The sequence below is a fragment of the Abramis brama genome, assembly GCF_963993115.1.
Source record: "Abramis brama genome assembly, chromosome: 4".
Lineage (NCBI taxonomy): Eukaryota > Metazoa > Chordata > Actinopteri > Cypriniformes > Leuciscidae > Abramis > Abramis brama.
In genome coordinates, this window is record NC_139966.1 from 56,050,389 (window position 1) to 56,074,169 (window position 23,781).

A 23,781-nucleotide genomic window follows, 5' to 3' on the forward strand; every position below is an offset into this window, starting at 1 on the left:
CAACGGCGATGGCTCATGAATATTAATTAGCTGTACTGACGTGGCATTCATTAAAAATACGCAAACGGACACAATTTTATTGTAATGTTGATTTAACTAGTTTTAGAAAAAATTTCAAGGTATTCTGTTAATTTATGTCATAATCTATCGTATTATAACTGGACATAAATATGAATTCCGTTTCTTGTGGATAAGAGGTTAAAGGTCAAACACACCCCCTCACACGACAAATGGAAGTGACAAACGGTGCTGGTTGTGAACATGCGTGTTTTAGTCTAATGTTTACTATTCTGAACGCGCTTTTTAATGGAATACATGTGTACTGTTTGTTACAATTTAAAATGGAGTACGTTTTAATAAGGAGTTTCATATGACATGAGCGACGACTTCTTACAATATGTCAGGATTGTGAGTCGCGGAATTTATGACAGAGGTCCACGATAAAATAATAATGGACAGTGGGAATATCATCACGGACTTGTTTAACAGGGGAAGGCCAGTCAGAGTATGTGCACCCATGGTCCGTTACTCAAAGTAAGTTAGACAGCATTGAATTCATTCCTGTAATGTAATATTTTGTCCATGTCGTATGTGTTCTGAATGGTTATTCTGGCTTTTTTTCAGGTTAGCTTTCAGATGTTTAGTGAGGAAATATGACTGTGATTTATGTTTCACCCCAATGATCATTGCAGCTGATTTCATGCGCTCTGCAAAAGCCAGAGACAGTGAATTCACCACCAATAAGAGTAAGTCTATTGTATATGTATATATTAAAATTATTTATCATACAAAAGTTAACAAAACATTGACATGTCTATATTACTATTAACTGCACAGGTGCGATAATATGCAACGTTATTACCATGGTATAGATTAAATTTTATTAATGCACTTGGCCAGATATTATTTATAGCCATATTACCAAGTGACAATAAAGTCTGTGCTAAAATACTGCCAATGCCATTGATGTTAATAAAAAGAAAAAAATAACATGGGAAGTGTTTTCTAATTTTGCATGATTATATGTATATAGTGTTGTTTATTCCCTGTTCTCTTGTGACATGCAGAGGTGGACGAAGTACACAACTTCCTTACTTGAGTGAAAGTATAGATACTACTGGTCAAATATTACTCCGTTACAAGTAAAAGTTGTAAAGACCTATTTTTACTTAAGTAAAAGTACAGAAGTACTCGATTTTAAAAGTACTTTTTAAAAGTAAATGTCAATGCATTGTTTTGTTGCATTGTTGTATGTAAGTAGGCTACCGTATGCCTCTGAATCTATGCCTGCATACCTAACCTCATATCAATATCAAATTTATTTCTAGAACACAGTTCCAGTAGTGGGATTGAATGTAAGATTGAATAAGTCACTCAATAACGTCCACAATGGTTTCGGACACCCAAATGGCTGTTCCCTCAAATATTGCCCTATTTAATTTTTTTTGGCTTTTAGTATGAATATGTTAGCTTTACTGTTATCTATAACCAAGGGTGCTCCAAAAAAGTGACAAAATTCACATTTAGAAAACCAAACCCAACGTTGAAAATGAAAATCAGGTTTATGTCAGAATCCAATGTCAGATTGATGTTGATCTCCAACGTTGGACAGACGTGGTATTGTGGTTGAAAATGAAAATCGGGTTGACGTCAGAAACCAACATCAGTCATGTTCTGACGTCAACCCGACTTTTATTTTCAAACAATATCCAACGTCAATCTGACGTCGGGTTCTGATGTCAATCAGATGCAGGGTTCTGACGTCAACCCGACTTTCATTTCCAACCAAAATGCAACCCCTGCAACCAAAATCATGCCCTGACTGATGTTACTTTCTACTCAAGGACCTTGACAGAAATGTAGTGGAGTAAAAAGTACGATATTTATCTTTCAAATGTAGTGAAGTTAAAGTAAAAAGTTTCCAGAAAAAATAATACTCAAGTAAAGTACAGATACTCAAAAAGTGTACTTAAGTACAGTACTCAAGTAAATGTACTTTGTTACTGTCCACCTCTGGTGACATGAACAGACTGCAGAAAAACTAACAGACCTAAATTTGTCCTAAAATTGTCCAGTGACTTTATGGGTAAGCTGTGTCATGTCAAGGGTTCAGTTGAATATAAATTAATTGTTTACACGCACTCACTCACTCACACTCTCTCTCTTTCTGACACACACACAAACTCACTTTTTGGGAGAATTAACTGTGTTCACTCATAAACTTGACCTCAGTTTTCTGAACAAAACTACAGTTAGATGCAACTCTACCTTTCACCTTTAGTTGAGTCACTAGCACAGCCTACTATTTAATAATTACTCGTATCATATATAACGTGTGTTTGCTTCTTAGCTGACCGACCCTTAATTGTCCAGTTTGCTGCGAAGGACGCACAGACACTGGCAGATGCTGCATGCGTGGTTTCTCCTTTCTCAGATGGGGTGGATTTGAATTGTGGCTGTCCACAAAGGTAATGCTAATATCCAGAGTAATGAAATATTACCCATCACACACTGCTTAAAAAATATGGAATACTAATAGAGGATTTCTTGCGATACATAATGTATGTATCAGAAGGCGATTTGCAGACTATTTTAGTGCATTTCCATAAAACGGAAGTTGCAAGACTCTTTTATTCCCTGTTGCGCTGTATATCCAAGTGAAACGGCTTCTGGAACAAGAACAAATGTTGGGCGGGGCTTGATTGTTGGTTGTGGTTTGTTATTGGCTGATCTCATGTGAGTGACAGGTTGCCCCGCCCTCGTCATCAGAGAAGAGATGATCTGCAAGAGGGAGGGGAGGTTTTTTGGGTTAAAGATTATGATGACACATGAATAATAATTGTGTTTGGATTGATCAGTTATAATAAAGATAGCAATATTCCATAAAAAAAAAAAATGCAAGAATTGTCTATTTTGATATCGTGGTGACTTTAAGGTGAAAACTTAGGATTTACCTGTGAGCTGTGAGTATTAAACTGAAAGCATAATCAAACACACGAGAGGTAGGGTAAATGTCAACTTTTGTGTTCCAGTTCTGTTGAAGTTAGTAGAACATTTTGTACACAGGTTCTTTGTGAAAGCTGCAGTTTCCCAGCATTTCCCGATCTGAGTGACAGCAGTCGTGTGGATGTGTTTGTTGCAGGTGGGCCGTGTCTGAAGGCTACGGTGCGTGTCTGATTAACAAACCTGAGCTTGTGAAAGACATGGTTAGGCATGTCCGAAACCAAATAGACAATCCCAACTATGCAGTATCCATTAAAATAAGGTGAGCATATGATCTCCTGACTTTAAAGTACACTCATTTTGCTAACTTTTATTAATGTATTTGCAAAAATGTCTTCATTTTAAAACTTGTTGAAATTATTGGATAGTTGATTACTTTAAAACAGACTAACTTGAGACGTCTCTTCTGCTCACCAAGGCTGCATTTATTGGATAAAAAATAACAATATTGTGAAATATTTTTACGAATTAAAATATAATGTTTTCTATTGTAATATATTTTTAAATGGAATTTATTTCTGTAATGCAAAGCTGAATTTTCAGCATCATTACTCCAGTCTTCAGTGTCACATGATCCTTCAGAAATAATTCTAATATGATGATTTGATGCTCAAGAAACATTTATTATTATCAATGTTGAAAACAGTTGTACTGCTTCATATTTTTGTGGAAACAATGATACCATTCCAAATTTTGTGATTAAAAAAAGAGAGAAATTAATACTTTGGTAACGCTTTATTTTACAGAGTCCTTGTTACATGTACTTACCATAGTAGTAACAGTAAATTATGCATTATTACATGCAACTAACCCTCAACCAAACCCTAATCCTACCCTAACCCTATAGTAAGTACATGTTGCTAATTAATATTACTCTGTACTTAAATATATAATTACACTGTAACAATGACACCTTAAAATAAAGTGTAACCGATACTTTTATTCACAAAGAATGCATTAAATTGATCAAAAGTGACAGTAAAGTCATAATATACACTACCGGTCAAAAGTTTTAGATCGGTACGATTTTTAATGTTTTTAAAAGAAGTCTCTTCTGCTCACCAAGGCTGCATTTATTTGATTAAAAATACAAACAAAAACAGTAATATTGTGAAATATTATTACAATTTAAAACAGCTGTTTTCTATGTGAATATATAGTTAAGTGTAATTTATTCCTGTGATCAAAGCTGAATTTTCAGCATCATTACTCCAGTCTTCAGTGTCACATGATCCTTCAGAAATCATTCTAATATGATGATTTGATGCTCAAAAAACATTCATTATTATTTTCAATGTTGAAAACAGTTGTATACAATTTTTTTTCAAAATTCTTTGATGAATAGAAAGTTCAAAAGAACAGCATTTATTTAAAATAGAATATTTTCTAACATTATAAATGTCTTTACTGTAACTTTTGATCAGTTTAACTCATCCTTGATGAATAAAAGTATTGATTTATTTTATTTATTTCCCCAAAAAATAAAATAAAAATTCTTACTGACCCCAAACTTTTGAACAGTAGTGTTTAATGTTACAAAAGCTTTAGATTTCAGATAAATGCTGTTCTTTTCAACTTTCTATTCATCATAGCATCATGAAATAAAAATGTAAAAAACTGTTTTCAACATTGATAATAATCAGAAATGTTTGGTGAGCATCAAATCATCATATTAGAATGATTTCTGAAGGATCATGTGACACTGAAGACTGGAGACAACAACTAATGATGTTGAAAATTCAGCTTTGATCACAGGAATAAATTACATTTTAAAATATATTAAAATAGAAAACAGTTATTTTAAATTGTCATAATATTTCACAATAATACAGTTTTTTATTATTGTTTTTATCAAATAAATGCAGCCTTGGTGAGCAGAAGAGACTTCTTTTAAAAACGTAAAAAATCTTACCGATCTAAAACTTTTGACCAGTAGAGTGTGGACTCAGTAGAGAGTATATATATATATATTATAAATAAAGTGGCTTGACATTTACTGGCAGTTTTGTTTTTTCTTGTCTTCAGAATTCACAAAGATGTCAGGAAGACAGTGGATCTCTGTCAGAAGGCGGAGGCAGCAGGCGTCTCGTGGATTACAGTTCACGGGCGTACATCCGACGAGAGGCACCAGCCTGTTCATTATGATGCCATCAAGACCATCAAGGATAGCCTTTCCATCCCAGTCATCGCTAATGGTGACATCAAGAGCTTGCAGGATGTGGAGGCCACCTACGCCCTCACAGGGGTCGATGGTGTGTGTCAGATTAACCGCCTCTCCACATGGATGATCTTTATCTGATACCTGTATCTGATACCTTTGAATCTGTGCAGGTGTGATGGCTGCTCGGGGATTACTGGCCAATCCTGCCATGTTCGCAGGGTACGAGGAGACCCCGCTGCAGTGTGTGTGGGACTGGGTGGACATCGCTGTGGAGCACGGGACCCCCTTCAGCTGTTTCCACCATCACCTGATTTACATGCTGGAGCGCATCAGCTCTCAGCCCGAGAGGAGGGTGTTCAATAATTTATCCAGTACGTCTGCAGTCATCGACTTCCTCCACAACACTTACGGCTCCACATAGTTGTTTTTAATGAATGTATTCTTTTATAAGTTAAAATAAAGGCGCAAATGAAGAACATGCTAAAAAAGAATGCTGGTTTTCTGCATTACCTGCAACATGCTTTTAATAAGAAAGCAGAAGCTGTACATTTTACATCTCCTAGTTTTAAATCCACTATTGCCATAGTGTTCTGCTCCTGAAAGTTCACTGGCCTCCAACCCAAACACGTCTGAAACACAAGCTATTGAATCAGAACCAGGAAGAGGTTTATTGTCAAGTATGTTTACACACACAAGGAATTTGTCTTGGTGACAGGAGCTTCCAGTGCAGAAGAAAAGTACAGAAATACATAGTTATAACACAAAAATAATATTAATAAGAAAACAAAATGTAAATAGTGCAATATTGTACAGTTATATAAATATATATAAAATATAAAAAAATATATATATATAAATATATATAAAAAAACAGTAAAACTGATGATTAAGACCAAAAATCAAGTGTGACTTCACAGGCGCAGTGGATAATCGTTCACCTTTTGTACAGGACAGCCTTGGTTCAAACCCCACCTTTGCTTATGTGTTTCATCATTTACTCAAGCAAACAATAAAAGCTCAAAACACTGATCAGTGAATCAGGAGATGAGGAGTTGTGTTTTAATCATGATGCCCTGTGTTCAGATCCCACCACTACTGGTTACATTCACTGGCAAGAGTCAGGTCATGATGGGCGAGTGGTTAATCACACGGTCTCTGTGTGCGAGGCTGTGATAGAGACACGGGTTTGAATCTCATCTGACTTTAACTGGTTTATTGTAGAATCACGGGGTCACAACAGTGATATATGAGTTCCAGCAAGTGCAAGCCAAGAGATCTGTGGCTCACAGTTATGAGCGCTGCCTCACGGTTCAGAGGTTTCTGGTTCGAATCCTGGTCAGATCTCCAAGAAATCAACAAAGGGAGTGATTGGTGGTGAGGATGGAGGAATGAGGAGGAGCCCTTGTCAGGATCCTGGTGGAGCAACTGGTTATCCAAAAAAAACAGCTGTAAAATTGTCGACTTAGTCTCAGAACTGGATATTTTTTATATAAGTAAACATTTGATGTAAAATATAACCGCTGCTTGATATTGTCTGAGAAATCCCCAGGGGGAGGAGTCTGGATATTCCCTCCCCCCTTCGTTTCTGAGCTTCTCTCACCTGATCTGATCACTCCTGACGCCTGTCTTGGATCATGATCAGGTGAACATTCCTCATCGCAACCACGCTTCAGCGTCCAGGCCGGTTTTGAACCGGGATCCTCCCGACACAGGAGGACAAGCTCAAACCTCTGAGCCACTGGAACTTCCACGCTCACTCTTCTTTTTTTGGGGGGGCATGTCTTTTTTATTTGGACAAAACCAGTGAAACTAAAGCATTTTAACAAAGAGTGGGAATCAAACTCAGATTCTCCACATGATGGAGCAACACACAGTCCACTGAGCCACTGGAGCTTCCACTCTTACACCTCTTTTTTTTGGGGTCATGTCTTTTTTATTTTGACAACACCAAAGAAACTAAAGCATTTTTACCACAAAGAGAAGGATTCAAACCAGGATCCTCCTGACAGGCTAGAACATGCTCATACCACTGAGCCACTGGAGCTTCCATACATAGAATGCTTTTTTGGGAGGCATGTCTTTGTTATTTGGACAAAACTGGTGAAACTAAAGCATTTTTACCATCATGAGGGATTCGAAGCGAGAATTTCCAAATCACTGAGCCACTGGGTTCAAGTGCTTCCAGGAAAAGATGTTCATCGTGTCTGCGGGATTTGATCACAGGACTCTATTCCAGTGTTGTGATTCAAAGGCACTCGTTTACCCATTACACCACTGAGTTTCAGTTAATAAAAGTGCTTTATCATCTCTTTATCTTGTTTGTAGTGTAAAAACAATTAAAAAAAAGTTATAGCAAACAATGATCCTCTCTACCACAGAGATTGTGTAGAACTCAGGGCTGGCTTGGTCTTTTTCATAGTTCAAACCTTAAGACATACTTTTTGTCATTGTGGAAAAATACTCAATTACAATACTTGATAATCACTGATATTGCAAAGATTAATTATACTTCACTCATTAACTGATTAAACAAAAAGATCTGTTTATTACTGAGCTGTTCTTGAAGAAAAACTTTTTTTGATTTGTAAAACTGCTTTTTTTGTCAAGTTGATTTTATATCCAAGCTTGCTATTGCGCCTTCCTGTGGTGATTTTAGTGAATTACACCGTTGCAAATCGAGTCTAATGAACATAAAAGTGTTTCGCCTTCCTGTGGTGATTTGTGTGAATTACACCGTTGCAAATCGAGTCTAATGAACATAAAAGTGTTTCGCCCTCCTGTGGTGATTTTAGTGAATTACACCGTTGCAAATCGAGTCTAATGAACATAAAAGTGTTTCGCCCTCCTGTGGTGATTTTAGTGAATTACACCGTTGCAAATCGATTCTAATGAACATAAAAGGGTTTCGCCCTCCTGTGGTGATTTTAGTGAATTACACCGTTGCAAATCGATTCTAATGAACATAAAAGGGTTTCGCCCTCCTGTGGTGATTTGTGTGAATTACACCGTTGCAAATCGAGTCTAATGAACATAAAAGTGTTTCGCCCTCCTGTGGTGATTTTAGTGAATTACACCGTTGCAAATCGAGTCTAATGAACATAAAAGTGTTTCGCCCTCCTGTGGTGATTTTAGTGAATTACACCGTTGCAAATCGATTCTAATGAACATAAAAGGGTTTCGCCCTCCTGTGGTGATTTGTGTGAATTACACCGTTGCAAATCGAGTCTAATGAACATAAAAGTGTTTCGCCCTCCTGTGGTGATTTTAGTGAATTACACCGTTACAAATCGAGTCTAATGAACATAAAAGTGTTTCGCCCTCCTGTGGTGATTTTAGTGAATTACACCGTTGCAAATCGATTCTAATGAACATAAAAGGGTTTCGCCCTCCTGTGGTGATTTGTGTGAATTACACCATTGCAAATCGAGTCTAATGAACATAAAAGTGTTTCGCCCTCCTGTGGTGATTTTAGTGAATTACACCGTTGCAAATCGAGTCTAATGAACATAAAAGTGTTTCGCCCTCCTGTGGTGATTTTAGTGAATTACACCGTTGCAAATCGATTCTAATGAACATAAAAGGGTTTCGCCCTCCTGTGGTGATTTGTGTGAATTACACCGTTGCAAATCGAGTCTAATGAACATAAAAGTGTTTCGCCCTCCTGTGGTGATTTTAGTGAATTACACCGTTACAAATCGAGTCTAATGAACATAAAAGTGTTTCGCCCTCCTGTGGTGATTTTAGGGAATTACACTGTTGCAAATCGATTCTAATGAACATAAAAGTGTTTCGCCCTCCTGTGGTGATTTTAGTGAATTACACCATTGCAAATCGAGTCTAATGAACATAAAAGGGTTTCGCCCTCCTGTGGTGATTTTAGGGAATTACACCATTACAAATTGAGTCTAATGAACATAAAAGGGTTTCGCCCTCCTGTGGTGATTTGTGTGAATTACACAGTTGCATATCGAGTCTAATAAACAAAAAAAGTGTTTCGCCCTCCTGTGGTGATTTGTGTGAATTACACAGTTGCATATCGACTCTAATAAACAAAAAAAGTGTTTCACCGTCCGCTATGCTTAATGTGCAACTATGCTTTTTTTTTTTTTTTTTAGAAACTTTATTAACTTTTCCTACCATCTATGCTGATTCGATTAATAAACCTAATATTACCTGTAAGATATTTTACCAGCATGTCAGATTTTTTACTGGCTAATTTATATATTAAAAAAAAAGTAAAATAGTTGTTGTATGTCTGTGTGTCAACAAAGTAACCTATGCTACAATATAAACTGCATAAAGCTTCTTTGTCTACAGTTGTAAATCAGAAAGGCAGTTTTACAACACATAAGTTACAGACAAAACAAAAGCAATCTTGATGTAACATACTTTTACTTCTTTAACAGCAGTAATCTGTCATGTATTGTTCATATTAGGATCCCATTACAGTAATTAAACAGTCCTATTAAAACATTTCTTGGGTGATTTTTATGACGCATGCAAATACATATTTTAGTATAAATTATTGCCCCCATTTCTCTGTTGAACATTTACTCGTTGTATAGACTGCTCTACTCTGTTATGATCACAGTGAGAAGTGTGGAAGATATTTGATTGGTGCAGAATTAGCTTTATAATCCTATCAGTTAAATCGATTTAAGAAAATCTGTGTTTTGAACAAACCTGCATAGTGTTATATCTGTTCTAGGATAGGCTCTCTGTCGAAAACCCCCCCGGATAAAACCAGCCTGGTTTTAGCTGGTCTCCCAGTCTGGTTTAAGATTGGTTTTGGCCACTTGTTTTAGCTGGCCAGTCTGGGAAACCAGCTACTTCCATCTTAAACCAGCCAACCAGCCTAGACTGGTTTTAGCTGGGTTTTTTCAGCATTATAATATATGTCATAAGTCATTTTGATACAGACTTTAATGATAATTAGACTATTAGACCATCGGTCATTTGTTCATATAATAAACCATAAAGCTTTTCTCTAAAACTGGTGTGAATTTTCAAACACCATTGTTTTAACTGTGAACAGAAAACGATAAAGAACACTTAAAAGATCATTAAAAAACTTCATACTTAAACAAACCACCCAAAGGGAGTGTTTTAGAAGATCTTTTTATCCCTATTATATTTGTGTTTGAGTGTCCTCCATGTGACTCTCAGATCAACACATTTATCTGTCTGACTCTTACCCCAGTTCATTTGATTTGAATCAGCTAGGCCTACCTGTAGACTCTAAGTTTATCTACTGGTTTAGATGCTGACAAAATCCCTGATTTGTTTTAAAATATATAAAATACAACGTTGTGCCCTCTCCCCAACGACTGCCACTTTGAGTTTGGTGTTTCTTGTATTAATGCTGCTGATACACTTGTTGACCACAAGAGGGAGCCGGTCATCGCCTGTTTTTCATCTGTCTTACATTAACGTAATAAACTGAGTTTTATTATGAGTATGAAAATGTTAAAGCAAACTAGACGTTTAAGAACTGAGTCGGTAACCCAACTTGAAGTGGTTTTCAGTCTGTTGCTGGTGAGACACGACTCGTCTGGTAGAAACTGGTGCAGTTTGTCATTCGCTCCTCTACAGGCGCAAGTGCTTCACGTTCATGACACCGTTTGATCCTTGTCAACAACATGATGACACCTGATGTCCGCTCTGATCGTTTTACAGTCATAAAAGTACAGATCCTGCAGATGACAGCTCAGTGACAGTGTCATTCAACAGCACATATTCCAGCCCATCAGCAAAATCAACTGACACACATTGCGATAATGGGGGAAATCGACAATGTCACGCGACTCACCTGTAAGTAACTTTAAGCATAAGTGCTTTTCTCTTGTAAAGTCACTATCACGGATTATATAACAGTCCTCATTTGTATTTAAGTTGTTAATTAAGTTAGTATTGATGTATTATTCTTCTGATATCAAATCAGTTTGCTGGAGTCACTGGTTGATGCTGCTCGACTGTTTACATGCTGCTCTATTTCTCAACTCACTTGTCAGACCTTTACAAGAACAAATTAATCAGTAATTGTTGCTTTACCTTTATAATGTAAATCTAAGTGATTCCTATAAAGCTTATAAAGTAGAATAATAAGCAATAGGGCTTTTTATTTGCTGATGTTGTGGTGTCACTTTAGGTAATAGTCTAATGGCCCTTACGAAAATGAACCATGGTTTTACTAAAAAATAAGGTTATTGTAAACCCGGATAACCACATATTACCCATGGTTTTGCTACACTAACCATAGTTTAACTTTTATACAAATTGTAGGCTAATCAATCCGCCAAAAAAACAACATGGTTAGCTAGGCTAGTTGGCTATACTTTTACTATAACAAAACTATGGTTAATTGGACACTTTTACTATAATATAACTATAAATATTATATAGTTTTATAGTTAAAACTATACCCCCCCCCCCCCATTAGTTTTACATAAGTTGTTTAAATTCTATTAAAAAAAAAAAAAAAACTGTTTTTGTTTTTTGGGCTTAAAATGTGTAAATGAAGATTCTTAGTTCTGTTTTACAATTGAAAGTTTGAATATGCACTTATGGAGCAATGCCTTTGTTTATTAATGTCTTTCCCTGCAGAATGTGGGATGTGTTTGGACCGTTATACTCAGCCAAAAGAAGCATGTGGACAGACAGTCACTATAATGATGGGCATCTGCTCAAGCAAAGGTAATGATTATGTCATTATTTCCTTTGTTATTGATGAAAAAGAAAGCTTGAGGAGCGAATGAATGTGCTTCGTAGGGTAGTCAATACCTACAGTTGTGGTTAGAATTATTGGCGTCCCTGGTAAATATGATCAAAGATGGCTGTAAAAATAAATCTGCATTGTTTATTCTTTTGATCTTTTATTAAAAAAAATCACAAAAATCTAGCCTTTCATTGAAGTTAAAGAATTGAAAGTGGGGGGGAAATCACATTGTGATGTTTTTTTCCAAAATACATTGGCCAAAATTATTGGCACCCCTAGAATTTGTTATGAGTAAAATATCTCTGAATTATATTCCCATTAATATTTACCTTTTTTATCACACCAGAATATATGTAAATATGAGGAAACACAAAGGCCAAATTCGCTTAATCATCCATTACAATGAGTAAAACCAAAGAATATAGTTCTGATGTGCAGCAAAGATTGTTGAGCTTCACAAACTAGAATGTGACTGTAAGAAAATAGCTAAAGAATTGAAAATTCCCGTTTCCACCATCAGGGCAATAATTAAGAGCTAAAGATGTTACGAATCTGCCAGGAAGAGGACGCGTGTCTATATTGTCTTAATGGACGGTGAGGAGGAAAGTTTGAGTGGCCAAAGACTCTTCAAGGATCACAGATGGAGAATTGCAGAGATTACTTGAGTCTTGGGGTCAGAAAGCCTAAAAAAATATATCAAACAACCCCTTCATCACCACATGTTGTTTGGGAGGGTTTCAAGAATAATCCTCCTTGCTAATCCAAAAATAAGCTCCAGCATATTCAGTGGTCAGATTGTCAGACACGACGGGACTGGATTCTGTGGTCAGATGAAACTACACAAAAGAGCTTTTTGGGTTTGGTGCAAACAGGGATAAAAAGTACTCCATGCCCACGGTTAAATACACTGCTGGATCTTTAATGCTGTGGGCCTATTTTTTTTGCTGGAGGTCCTGGACGTCTTGTTCAGATACATGGTTTCTAGCAAATACCAAAAGCTAAAAAATCAAAACCTGACGGCCTCTGCTAGAGATCTTATAATGGGCCGTGGTTGGATCTTCCATCAGGACAACAATCCAAAACAAACTTCAAAATCAACACAAAAATGTGTCACTGACCACAAAATGCCATGACCACCCCAGTCCCCTGACCAGAACCCCAATGAGTAGAGCACCAACATGGATCTGGGAATCTGAAGGATCTGGAGAGATTCTTATGGAGGAATGGTCTCTGATCAGTATTTAATAAAAGGATGCGTATTTTGGAGAAAAACATTTATTTCATAATGTGAGTTTCCCCCCACTTTCAAATTCTTTTTACTTTAATGAAACGATAGATTTTAGCAAATTTTTTGAATGAAAGATCAAAAGGATAAACAATGAAGATTTAGCCTATTTTTTACAGCCATCTTTGATCATCTTTGCCAGGGGTGCCAATAATTCTGACCACAACTGTAAGTGAAAGTTCAACTAATAATTGTCATCGTTTTCTCACCCTCATGTTGTTTCAAACCAGTATGACTTGGATCATTCTGTGGAATATAAAAAAATATATATTTTGAGAAATGTGTCATTGACTATGCTTACATGTACATCAATAATGGTGATTATTATGTCCAAAAATCAGAGTAAAGGACTTAATCGCTTTAAGATGTTTAAATGACACAAGCAAACCTCTTCACTCCTGTTTACAATGCAATTTTCATTATTCTGATTATTCACTAAGAATTGTGGTTATTTTTACTGCCATTATTCACATACCCCAGTGCACAGCACAAATGATAAACTCATCATCTACTTGCGTCAGATGCAAAACACATTTCTATGATGTATTGGATTTTGACTGTGATGCGCCTAAATGTCTTCATGTCAATGTTTTTGACCAACAATACACTACATTACATTCGTGTCGCGCAACGTTGTCAACATGAACTCAGTTTCTTCAACACCCCAAAAATGTGACGCTGCCTTTACTGCTGTGGATACAAATCTGTGCATGACATCTCACTAGTGTCCATCACAAGCACATGTAGGGCTGCACAATATATCGAAATTATCGAAATATCGCAAATGTACAGTACAGGCCAAAAGTTTGGACACATTACTATTTTTAATGTTTTTGAAAGAAGTTTCTTCTGCTCATCAAGCCTGCATTTATTTGATCAAAAATACAGCAATTTTTTTTAATATTGTGATATATTATTACAATTTAAAATAATTGGTTTTCAATTTATTATACTTTAAATGATCATTTATTTCTGTGATGCAAAGCTGAATTTTCAGGATCATTACTCCAGTCTGTCACATGATGATCCTTTAGAAATCATTCTAATATGATGATTCATTATCAAAGTTGGAAACAGTTCTGCTGTTTAATATTTTGTCATAACCTGTGATACTTTTTTAGGAGACTTTGATGAATAAAAAGTTTAAAAAAAAGAAGCAGCAAATGTTAAAAAAAAATCTTTATTTTTTTGAAATAAATCAATACTTTTATTCAGCAAGGATGTGTTAAATTGATAAAAAGTGATAGTAAAGAAGATTTATATTATTAGACAATATTTTTTTTATTTTGAATAAATGCAGTTCTTTTTTACCTTTTATTCATTAAATATATTAGGCAGCAGAACTGTTTCCAACACTCATAATAAATCAGAATATTAGAATGATTTCTAAAGGATCATGTGATAGACCGGATGTCACATGTGACACTGAAGACTGGAGTAATGATGCTGAAAATTCAGCTTTGCATCACAGAAATAAATGATCATTTAAAGTATAATAAATTGAAAACCAATTATTTTAAATTGTAATAATATATCACAATATTAAAAAAATTCAGTATTTTTGATCAAATAAATGCAGGCTTGATGAGCAGAAGAAACTTCTTTCAAAAACATTAAAAATAGTAATGTGTCCAAACTTTTGGCCTGTACTGTATATATCGCGATATGCATATCGCAACAGCTTGCAATAACTGGGGTCATGAACTAAAGACAAAGAGAAAATCACTCACTGCTCTTGTCTGAATAACTTTAGTAGCTTTAATAAGAATCAGTAAATATTAAATTCATAGAGTGAAAACTAAGCAGTGTTTTATTTTTACATTTGATTATTCAGTTTCTGTTGTTAAATAATCCTAATGTAGGATAACCTGAACCCCTAAACCCCGTGGTTTACACTGATGTTAAAATAACACTTCTTCTGCGACAGTAAAACACTGATGTTCACTTTCAGAAGTTGTAGAGATGTTTTCTCGTCACAAAAAGAATGTGAAACACGTATGTAGGTTATATCATTTTAAATATATTTTAAAGAAAATGTAAGCATTAAGCACACTTTAAGCATTATCGTATCGCATATCGAATATCGCATTATTTAATGAGTTATCGCATTTTTCTTCAATATCGTGCAGCCCTAAGCACATGCACACTTTGGTCAGAGTGGAATAGATGCGATTGAAGGGTTTAGGTGCATACTCCACATATTTTACTACGATTATTGTTACTACAATTATGAGTTAAATTTGCATCAATTTGATCAAAGAATTGTTTGCATGAGGTAAAGTTTACTCTCATTATAATCGCATTATGAGGGTGCCTGTAAAAGTAGTAATTGTTTTATTTTCTCCATCCAATAGAAGTCAGTGGTCATTAAAACCCATTGAAACAAAAATATCTTCTTTTGTGTTCCACGTCATGCAGGTTTATAATGACACGAGGGTGAGCAAATGATGACAGAATTTACATTTTCGGGTGAACTTTCGGTAACTGTTTGGTAAGTTTTATTTACTGTCCTACAACACATTGAGAACCGGATGGAGAGATTGTAAAACATGTTTTTTTGCGTCCCCAGAATCACAGAGACAGATTGAAGGCCATAACCTCGACTTCTACCGCATGTGAGTCACACAGCATTCATTCAGCAGTGAAAGCTGATGAACACAGTTGAGTTCAGTAGTGTGGAGCACAACATACACCAGATTAATAATAAGGCATCAAGTAATGCAGTGTGAAAAAACATACACACTAAAATTTTCTTTCTATTCAGTGTTCTTATAATTTGTGGCATGAAACACATGAATGTAATTAGAAGTATCATCACAACAAAACTGCCAAAAAATCAAGCCAAAAAAATGAGTATTATTGATATTGAGCGCTTGCAACGCCAAGGGAAAGCATGAACTGATAAGAATGTAAATATGTAGCTTGAAATGCAATGCAAGTCGCTTTGGATAAAAGCATCTGCCAAATGCATAAATGTAAATTACTGAAGTATAATTTTTGAATTTGTTTCACATTGTAGTTTTAGACACATTTACACCCGTCAGGATGTTTCTATGAACTGAAGTGGTGCAGTTTACACAACCGGAAGTGATTCAGTTAATAGAAACATCCTATTGTGGTCAAACTTACTTCAATTATTTTTTTACTTTTAAAAATATATATTTTGTTTGCAGTGTGTGTGCACTGCTGATGAATGTATATATGTCAATTGACATTTATTAAGTTTTTGACAGTTTTAAATTCTGTTTTTAAAGATTTTTTGCATTTTATTATTACTTTTTTTTTTCAAAATGTCTGCAATTGCTTTTCCACAAAGTATACAAACGAACAGTTCTTGTTGTGAGATGCTGGTGGTCCAGCGGTCAGAGCTCGTGGTGTGAGAGCTAAACCTGACGTGGGAGACCAGGGTTCGAATCCCCACTCTGCTGCTCCTCTTAATGGGAGTGAAGATTTTTGGGGAAAAAATTGGATTTTTTTAATTAAATGAAAGATTTTTTTTTTAATTAAAAGATTTTTTTTAATTAAAAAAAAAAAAATTAAAAGCTTTTTTCCCCTTCTTTGTACCTCCTCCTCTCTTCCAGTCCTGCCTTCATCTCTCCTCTGTGTTACCGCCCCAGGTTTGTCTGCCGGCCCGAGTCTCTGTGTTACCGCCCCAGGTTTGTCTGCCGGCCCGAGTCTCTCACTGTTGTGTAGCTCGTCTGTTTTACCGCCCCAGGTACTTCAGCCAGTTAGTCCGTGTTTCAGTTGTGCTCAGTTTTCTGTGAGCCTCAGGTCTCCATCTTTTCCGTCACGCCTCTTGTTTGGTGTACCGCCCCAGGTACTTTGCTGTTGCCTCAGCTTTCTTTTCTCATGTTTCCCACATGATGAGGTGGGGTTTGAACCCATGCCTCTATCGCAGCCTTGTCCGCAACCAACGTGTGTTTAGCCACTAGTGCCATCGTGGCTTTCACACTGAGAGAAGCTGTTTGGGGCAGTTTGTCTGATTTAACGACAACAATTAAACCTTAGCAATAGTGGGGCTCGAACCCAGGACTCCAAGAGTAAAGCACAACAGTTTATCTTCTGAGCCACTGAGTCTAAGGTGTCAATGGGTGTTTCGGATGTTGTTTTATGGAGACCTTCGTGTTAAATAATGGGAAAAGCTTTTGCTGGTTTTGAACCCATGTCTTCATTGCAGTATTATCTGCAGGTAATGTGTGTTTAACCACCGCACCATCATGGCTTTCACGTTTGATTAAGGAGTTTGGATCATCTTTTTGGATGTACAATGTAACGCATGTAAAAGGGGGATTTGAACTCATGACTCCAAGATTAAAACACAACGCTTTATCTCCTGAGCCACTGAGCCTGAGATACTGACGGGTGTGTTGGGCTGAGCTTTATTGAGGGCTTTGTTGCAGAAATATATAGTGAAAATATTAGTAATGGGAAATAAATTTAATATAAGCAGTGGTGGGATTCAAACTGAGGACTCCATGATTTATAACACAACGCTTTACCGCTTGAGCCATTAAATCAGAAGAGAAAATTTATGTTTTGGATGGGTTTTTCTTGATAGCTTTGTGTTAAATAATGGGAAAAGCTTTTGCTGGGTTTGAACCCATGTCTTCATTGCAGTATTATCTGTAGGTAAAGTGTGTTTAACCACTGCACCATCATGGATTTAACAACTTTGAAGTTATTTGGATAATCTTTTTGGATGTACAATGTAACGCATGTAAAAGGGGGATTTGAACTCGTGACTCCAAGATTAAAACGCAACGCTTTACCTCCTGAGCCACTGAGCCTGAGATACTGACGGGTGTGTTGGGCTGAGCTTTATTGAGGGCTTTGTTAAAGAAATAGTGAAAATATTAGAAATTGCAAGACTTGAACCAGGAACTCATTGTATGACAAGCAAGTGTTTTACCACTGAGCCACTGATTTTTTTAGGGCTTTGTTGCAGAAATATATAGTGAAAATATTAGTAATGGAATTGAATATAAGCAGTGGTGGGATTCAAACTCAAGACTCCACGATCTATAACACAACGCTTTACCGCTTGAGCCACTGAATCAGAAGAGAAAGTTGATGTTTTGGATGGGTTTTTCTTGAGAGCTTTGTGTTAAATAATGGGAAAATGTTTGCAATTGTGGGACTTCATCCAAGAACCCCACATATGAGAGGCAAGTGATTTACCACTGAGCCAGACTTTGTGAACTCCAAGCTGGTTCAATTCAGTTGATTTTTAGTTTATCTACAGCATTAATGTAAGCAATAGGGGGATTCACAGGAAACTTGTGTTTAAATCACAAGGCTTTATTTCTGAAGCCACTAAGCCAGTGTTCACCAATCTCGGTCCTGGAGGGCCGCTGTCCTGCAGAGTTTAGCTCCAACCAGCTCCAACACACCTGTTTGAAAGTTTCTAGTATGTCTAGTGAGACCTTGATTAGCTGGTTCAGGTGTGTTTAATTGGGGTTGGAGCTAAACTCTGCAGGACAGCGGCCCTCCAGGACCGAGATTGGTGAACCCTGCACTAAGCTTTATTTGGTCTTGATACACTTTGTTGGATATAATGCCCACAATGGGCTTTATGCACAGCTGCACTACTTCCTGAACTTCAGCCAGCTCCTTTGTTTCCTGTCTGCCATTATTGGACAAACTGATTAATTCAGGTGTGCCTGCTCTTTGCTTTGTCAGAATTTACTGGCTCAAGAACTTGAATCGCTTAATAATTTCCTCCACATTATCTGTGTACATTTGTATGACAAAACTTTATTATTTCTTCTGCTCAGGCCTGAACCTGGATCAGTCACATGTACAACAAATTATAAAATATTAACCAATTAAACACTGACAACACATACATGACTAGTAAATATAATTTGTTTATTCAAGTAAATAAAGTTTTGAATATGAATTACAAAAACAGAGTCCAACACACCTGTTAGGAAGTTTCTAGTAAAGCTAAAGACCTTGATCAGCCGCTCCAGGTGTGTTTAATGAGGTTGGAGCTAAACTCAGGAAAGTGTCTCACCGGGAACAGGATTAGACGCCCCTCTTTCCTCCAACTGCTGTTTTCAGTTATTAATGCAGATACACTTATTGTCCACAAGGATGAGACACATTGATCTCGGAGGACTCTGAGATTCACCTCCTCCTCATCAGTGACACAGAGGAAGATCCCCTCATTGAGTCTGTTGTGGAAAACTGGAGAACATTTCACATGCTGCTGTATTTTCAGAAAAACATGTGCTTCTATGGATGTTTCTCATTCATTTAATAAAGAAAACCCCATAGTCTAATGGCTATGTTGTTCTTTTAGTATCATAAATTAGATTTAATAAATACATACTATAGTTTTCTGCTCATGCTTTCACACTGCTGTGGTTCATGCACACACGCTTATTGTCCACAAGGCGGCGCTGAAACACTGATCTGAAACTTTAAAATGCATGTGCCTGTTAAATTAACGAGTGAAAACTGCCTTTAAACACCATTAAATGTTTAGTCGTTGTCTATTTTTTTTAAAACTGTGAACAAACGTAATTAACAATACTTAAAATATATAAAAACAAATAAACTTAACCGATAGACAAACTAAAAGAATCAGATCTTTCGTCGCGTACGTGTGTGTTTACTCTTGAGACGTGTGACTTTAAACAGAACATTTGATCTGTCTTTCTCACCCCATCAGAGGAGAGCTGATCTGACTCAGATCCTGACAGAATCATACATTAGTTCAACTATATGAAAATTAAATGTGTCAACTCTCTCACCGAGACCGAAAGTTCACTTCCCCAGAACACCAGTTCGGCTCTACAGTGCTGATAGAGTGACAGAAACTGAAGCGCAGTTCTTCATCCGCTCCACTGGGCGGCGTGAGCGGGTTTCACTGTCAGAGCGACTCATTGATGACAGTCGCTACAACACATGCAGATGACAGCTATTAATATCAAACAACTGGACACATTTCAGCAAATAAACCGACATACAGCCCGATAAAATGCGGGAATCGAGTGTCACGCTATTCACCAGTAAGTAACTTTGCACAAATTTCTTCAGTAAACGAGTTGCTCTGTCAGGTAATTTAGGTTTTGTTTACATTCTGCTCTATTGCTGAACTCCCTCAGACCTTCAGAACTAATGAAGCGGTAGTTGTTGAGTTACAGTTATAATCTTTAAATTAATCGCCATCTGATATATTAATAAGTATAATTATATGGTGTTTTTGTGTGTTGTTGTTGTTGTTGTAGTCTTACTGTAGTAATCTACTGGACTGATGTTGTTAATAGAGTCAGTTGGAGAGAGAAGCTGTGATGTTTCTGCTCTTCATCTTCTGTAAAGCTGCAGTGATTTTACTTCTGATGAAAAGCATCATAAATACAGTCCAGATCAGATCAGGGCTAACACCATGTGCTGGAAACCAGCCTTTTAGGATTACTCTTGTTTATTGTGAAGGAAAGTCTCGTCTTAAATTGAATTGAATTAAAAGATTATTATTGATACAGCATCACTGAAATATAATATACTCAGCAATATATTTTCACACTGTACAGCTTTAGGCTTTCAATTTATTCCATTTTCATTTATTAGCTAGTCTTTAGACTAACTTTGACAGTCTCATTTTTTAGATGTAGAATATGGAGTAATTTGTATAATTGAATAATGTTTCCTTACAGAAGGAATGTGTTTGAACCATTACATCCCGAGCTCAGAGTCGTGTGACAGACATCGACTGTAATGATGGACTTCTGCTCATGGACAGGTAATGTATATGATGTGTGATTGTGTGTTTTACTGTGGTAAACGTAGGTTCCCATCACTTTCTTTTTGAAGAGCCACTCCATTGAAAAGCAAATGATGGGAACCTAAACGAGTGGGGAGTGGAATTTTTTCTATACAAATTATTAATATTTTTTTGTTCCCCTGTTGTCCAAAAGGATAACCACTGTTGGTGACTGTGCCGGAAGCTCCTTTGGGTGCACCACTCACACACACACACACACACACACACTCCTATCGCAGAGACCCAGCTGGGATTGAACCAGCAACCTCTGAACCGTGAGGCAGCGCTCTTACCTGTGAGCCACAGATCTCTTGTTTCTTCACATGAAGGAACTTCTATTTCACTATTATCCTGAGAGTTTCCAATAAAGCAGTTAAAGTGATATTTGAACCCATGTCTTCATCACAGTCTTGTCCTCTGAGAGTGTGTGTTTATCCACTCGCCCATCATGGATTTCACAACAATAGCTGGTTTTTGGGACTCCTTGTCTAACGAGAACGATTGAAAGTCAGCAATAGTGGGATTTGAACTCAAGACACTGTGATTGAAACACAACGCTTTCTCTCCTGAGCCACTGAGACTGCAGAGATGAGGAGCGTTTTCAACAGGTTTGATCCAGAGCTTTGTGTTAAATGATGAATAACTTCAGCAAATGTTGGGCTTGAACCAGAACTTTCTGGTTTGAAAGGGAGACAACTATCCACTGAGCCTGAGATGCACTGATGATGTTTTTAAGGTTATTCACATTTGATCTTAACTTAGGTTGAGGAAAAGATGTTCATCGTGTCTGTGGGATTTGATCACAGGTCTCTGTTATAGTGTTGTGATTTAAAGGCACTCGTTTACCCATTACACCACTGAGTTTCAGTTAATGTGCTTTATAATCACTTTATCATGTTTGTAGTGTAAGAACAATGAAAAAAAAAGTTTGATCAAACAATGATCTTCTCTATCACAGAGATTGTGTCGAACTCAAGGCTGGTTTGGTCTTTCACATCAGATTTAATTACTTTTTTTGTAGTTCAAACCTTAAGACATACTTTTTGTCATTGTGGAAAAATACTCAATTACAATACTTGATAATCACTGATATTAATTAATAACGTAAGGATTAATTATATTTCACTCATTAACTGACTAAACATAAAGATCTGTTTATACTGAGCTGTTCTTGATGATTTTTTTTCTCAAGTTCATTTTATATTCAAGCTTGTAATTGCACCCTCCTGTGGTGATTAGAGTGAATTACACCAGTGTAATCAAATCCAAGAAATATATATAAGGGTTTCGCCCTCCTGTGGTGAGTTTGTGCATTATATTGAGTCTAACGAGCAAGTGTAAAATGTGCTACACTTCTGCAAGAGGGTGAGAGCAGAAAAACATGAACTGCCAATCAGAACTATTTACACTATCGATGTTCCTTCCTGTCTTCTGTTCAAATAAATATATTTGCAAATAATTCAAAACACTTTGGCTTATTTTGTGCTGAATTTTGTGAATTACACCAAAACAAATTAAGTCCAATGAATTTAAATGTGTTGCGCCCTCCTGTGGTTATTTTTGTGAATTAAACCATTGCAAATCGAGTCAAATGAACATAAAAGTTTCGCCCTCCTGTGGTGATTTGTGTGAATTACACCATTGCAAATCAAGTCCAATGAACATAAAAGTTTTGCCCTCCTGTGGTGATTTTAGGGAATTACACAGCTGCAAATCGAGTCCAATGAACATAAAAGAGTTTCGCCCTCCTGTGGTGATTTTAGGGAATTACACCATTGCAAATCGAGTCAAATGAACATAAAAGTGTTTCACCCTCCTGTGGTGATTTTAGTGAATTACACCATCGCAAATCGAGTCTAATGAACATAAAAGGGTTTTGCCCTCCTGTGGTGATTTTAGTGAATTACACCATCGCAAATCGAGTCTAATGAACATAAAAGGGTTTTGCCCTCCTGTGGTGATTTGTGTGAATTACACCGTTGCAAATCGATTCTAATGAACATAAAAGAGTTTTGCCCTCCTGTGGTGATTTTAGGGAATTACACCATTGCAAATCGAGTCTAATGAACATAAAAGAGTTTTGCCCTCCTGTGGTTATTTTAGTGAATTACACCGTTGCAAATCGAGTCTAATGAACAGAAAAGTGTTTCGCCCTCCTGTGGTGATTTTAGTGAATTACACGTTTGCAAATCAAGTCTAATAAACATAAAAGTGTTTTGCCCTCCTGTGGTGATTTTAGTGAATTACACTGTTGCAAATCGAGTCTAATGAACAGAAAAGTGTTTCGCCCTCCTGTGGTGATTTTAGTGAATTACACATTTGCAAATCAAGTCTAATAAACATAAAAGTGTTTTGCCCTCCTGTGGTGATTTTAGTGAATTACACTGTTGCAAATCGAGTCTAATGAACAGAAAAGTGTTTTGCCCTCCTGTGGTGATTTTAGTGAATTACACGTTTGCAAATCGAGTCTAATGAACATAAAAGTGTTTTGCCCTCCTGTGGTGATTTTAGGGAATTACACCATTGCAAATCGAGTCTAGTGCACATAAAAGTGTTTCGCCCTCCTGTGGTGATTTGTGTGAATTACACCGTTGCAAATCGAGTCTAATGAACATAAAAGTGTTTCGCCCTCCTGTGGTGATTTTAGTGAATTACATGTTTGCAAATCAAGTCTAATGAACATAAAAGTGTTTCGCCCTCCTGTGGTGATTTTAGGGAATTACACGTTTGCAAATCGAGTCTAATGAACATAAAAGTGTTTCGCCCTCCTGTGGTGATTTTAGTGAATTACACTGTTGCAAATCGAGTCTAATGAACATAAAAGTGTTTCGCCCTCCTGTGGTGATTTT

General features: G+C 36.6%; 1 protein-coding gene and 1 long non-coding RNA gene across 2 annotated transcripts; both read left to right on the forward strand.

Moving 5' to 3' along the window:
- The first annotated feature begins 213 nt into the window (after positions 1 to 213).
- Positions 214 to 5,640, forward strand: dus4l (dihydrouridine synthase 4-like). The gene is made up of 6 exons (XM_084113025.1): positions 214 to 534; positions 625 to 746; positions 2,351 to 2,468; positions 3,143 to 3,265; positions 5,029 to 5,255; positions 5,335 to 5,640. The coding sequence occupies exons 1-6, from the start codon at positions 425 to 427 to the stop codon at positions 5,583 to 5,585; spliced, it is 951 nt and encodes a 316-aa protein (XP_083969151.1). The 5' UTR covers positions 214 to 424; the 3' UTR covers positions 5,586 to 5,640.
- A 5,140-nt stretch (positions 5,641 to 10,780) lies between these two features.
- Positions 10,781 to 21,159, forward strand: LOC311082291. Its single transcript, XR_014606091.1, has 5 exons — positions 10,781 to 10,975; positions 11,768 to 11,857; positions 15,734 to 15,779; positions 20,826 to 20,911; positions 21,087 to 21,159. It is a non-coding gene; the product is annotated as an uncharacterized lncRNA (long non-coding RNA).
- Positions 21,160 to 23,781: the final 2,622 nt, after the last annotated feature.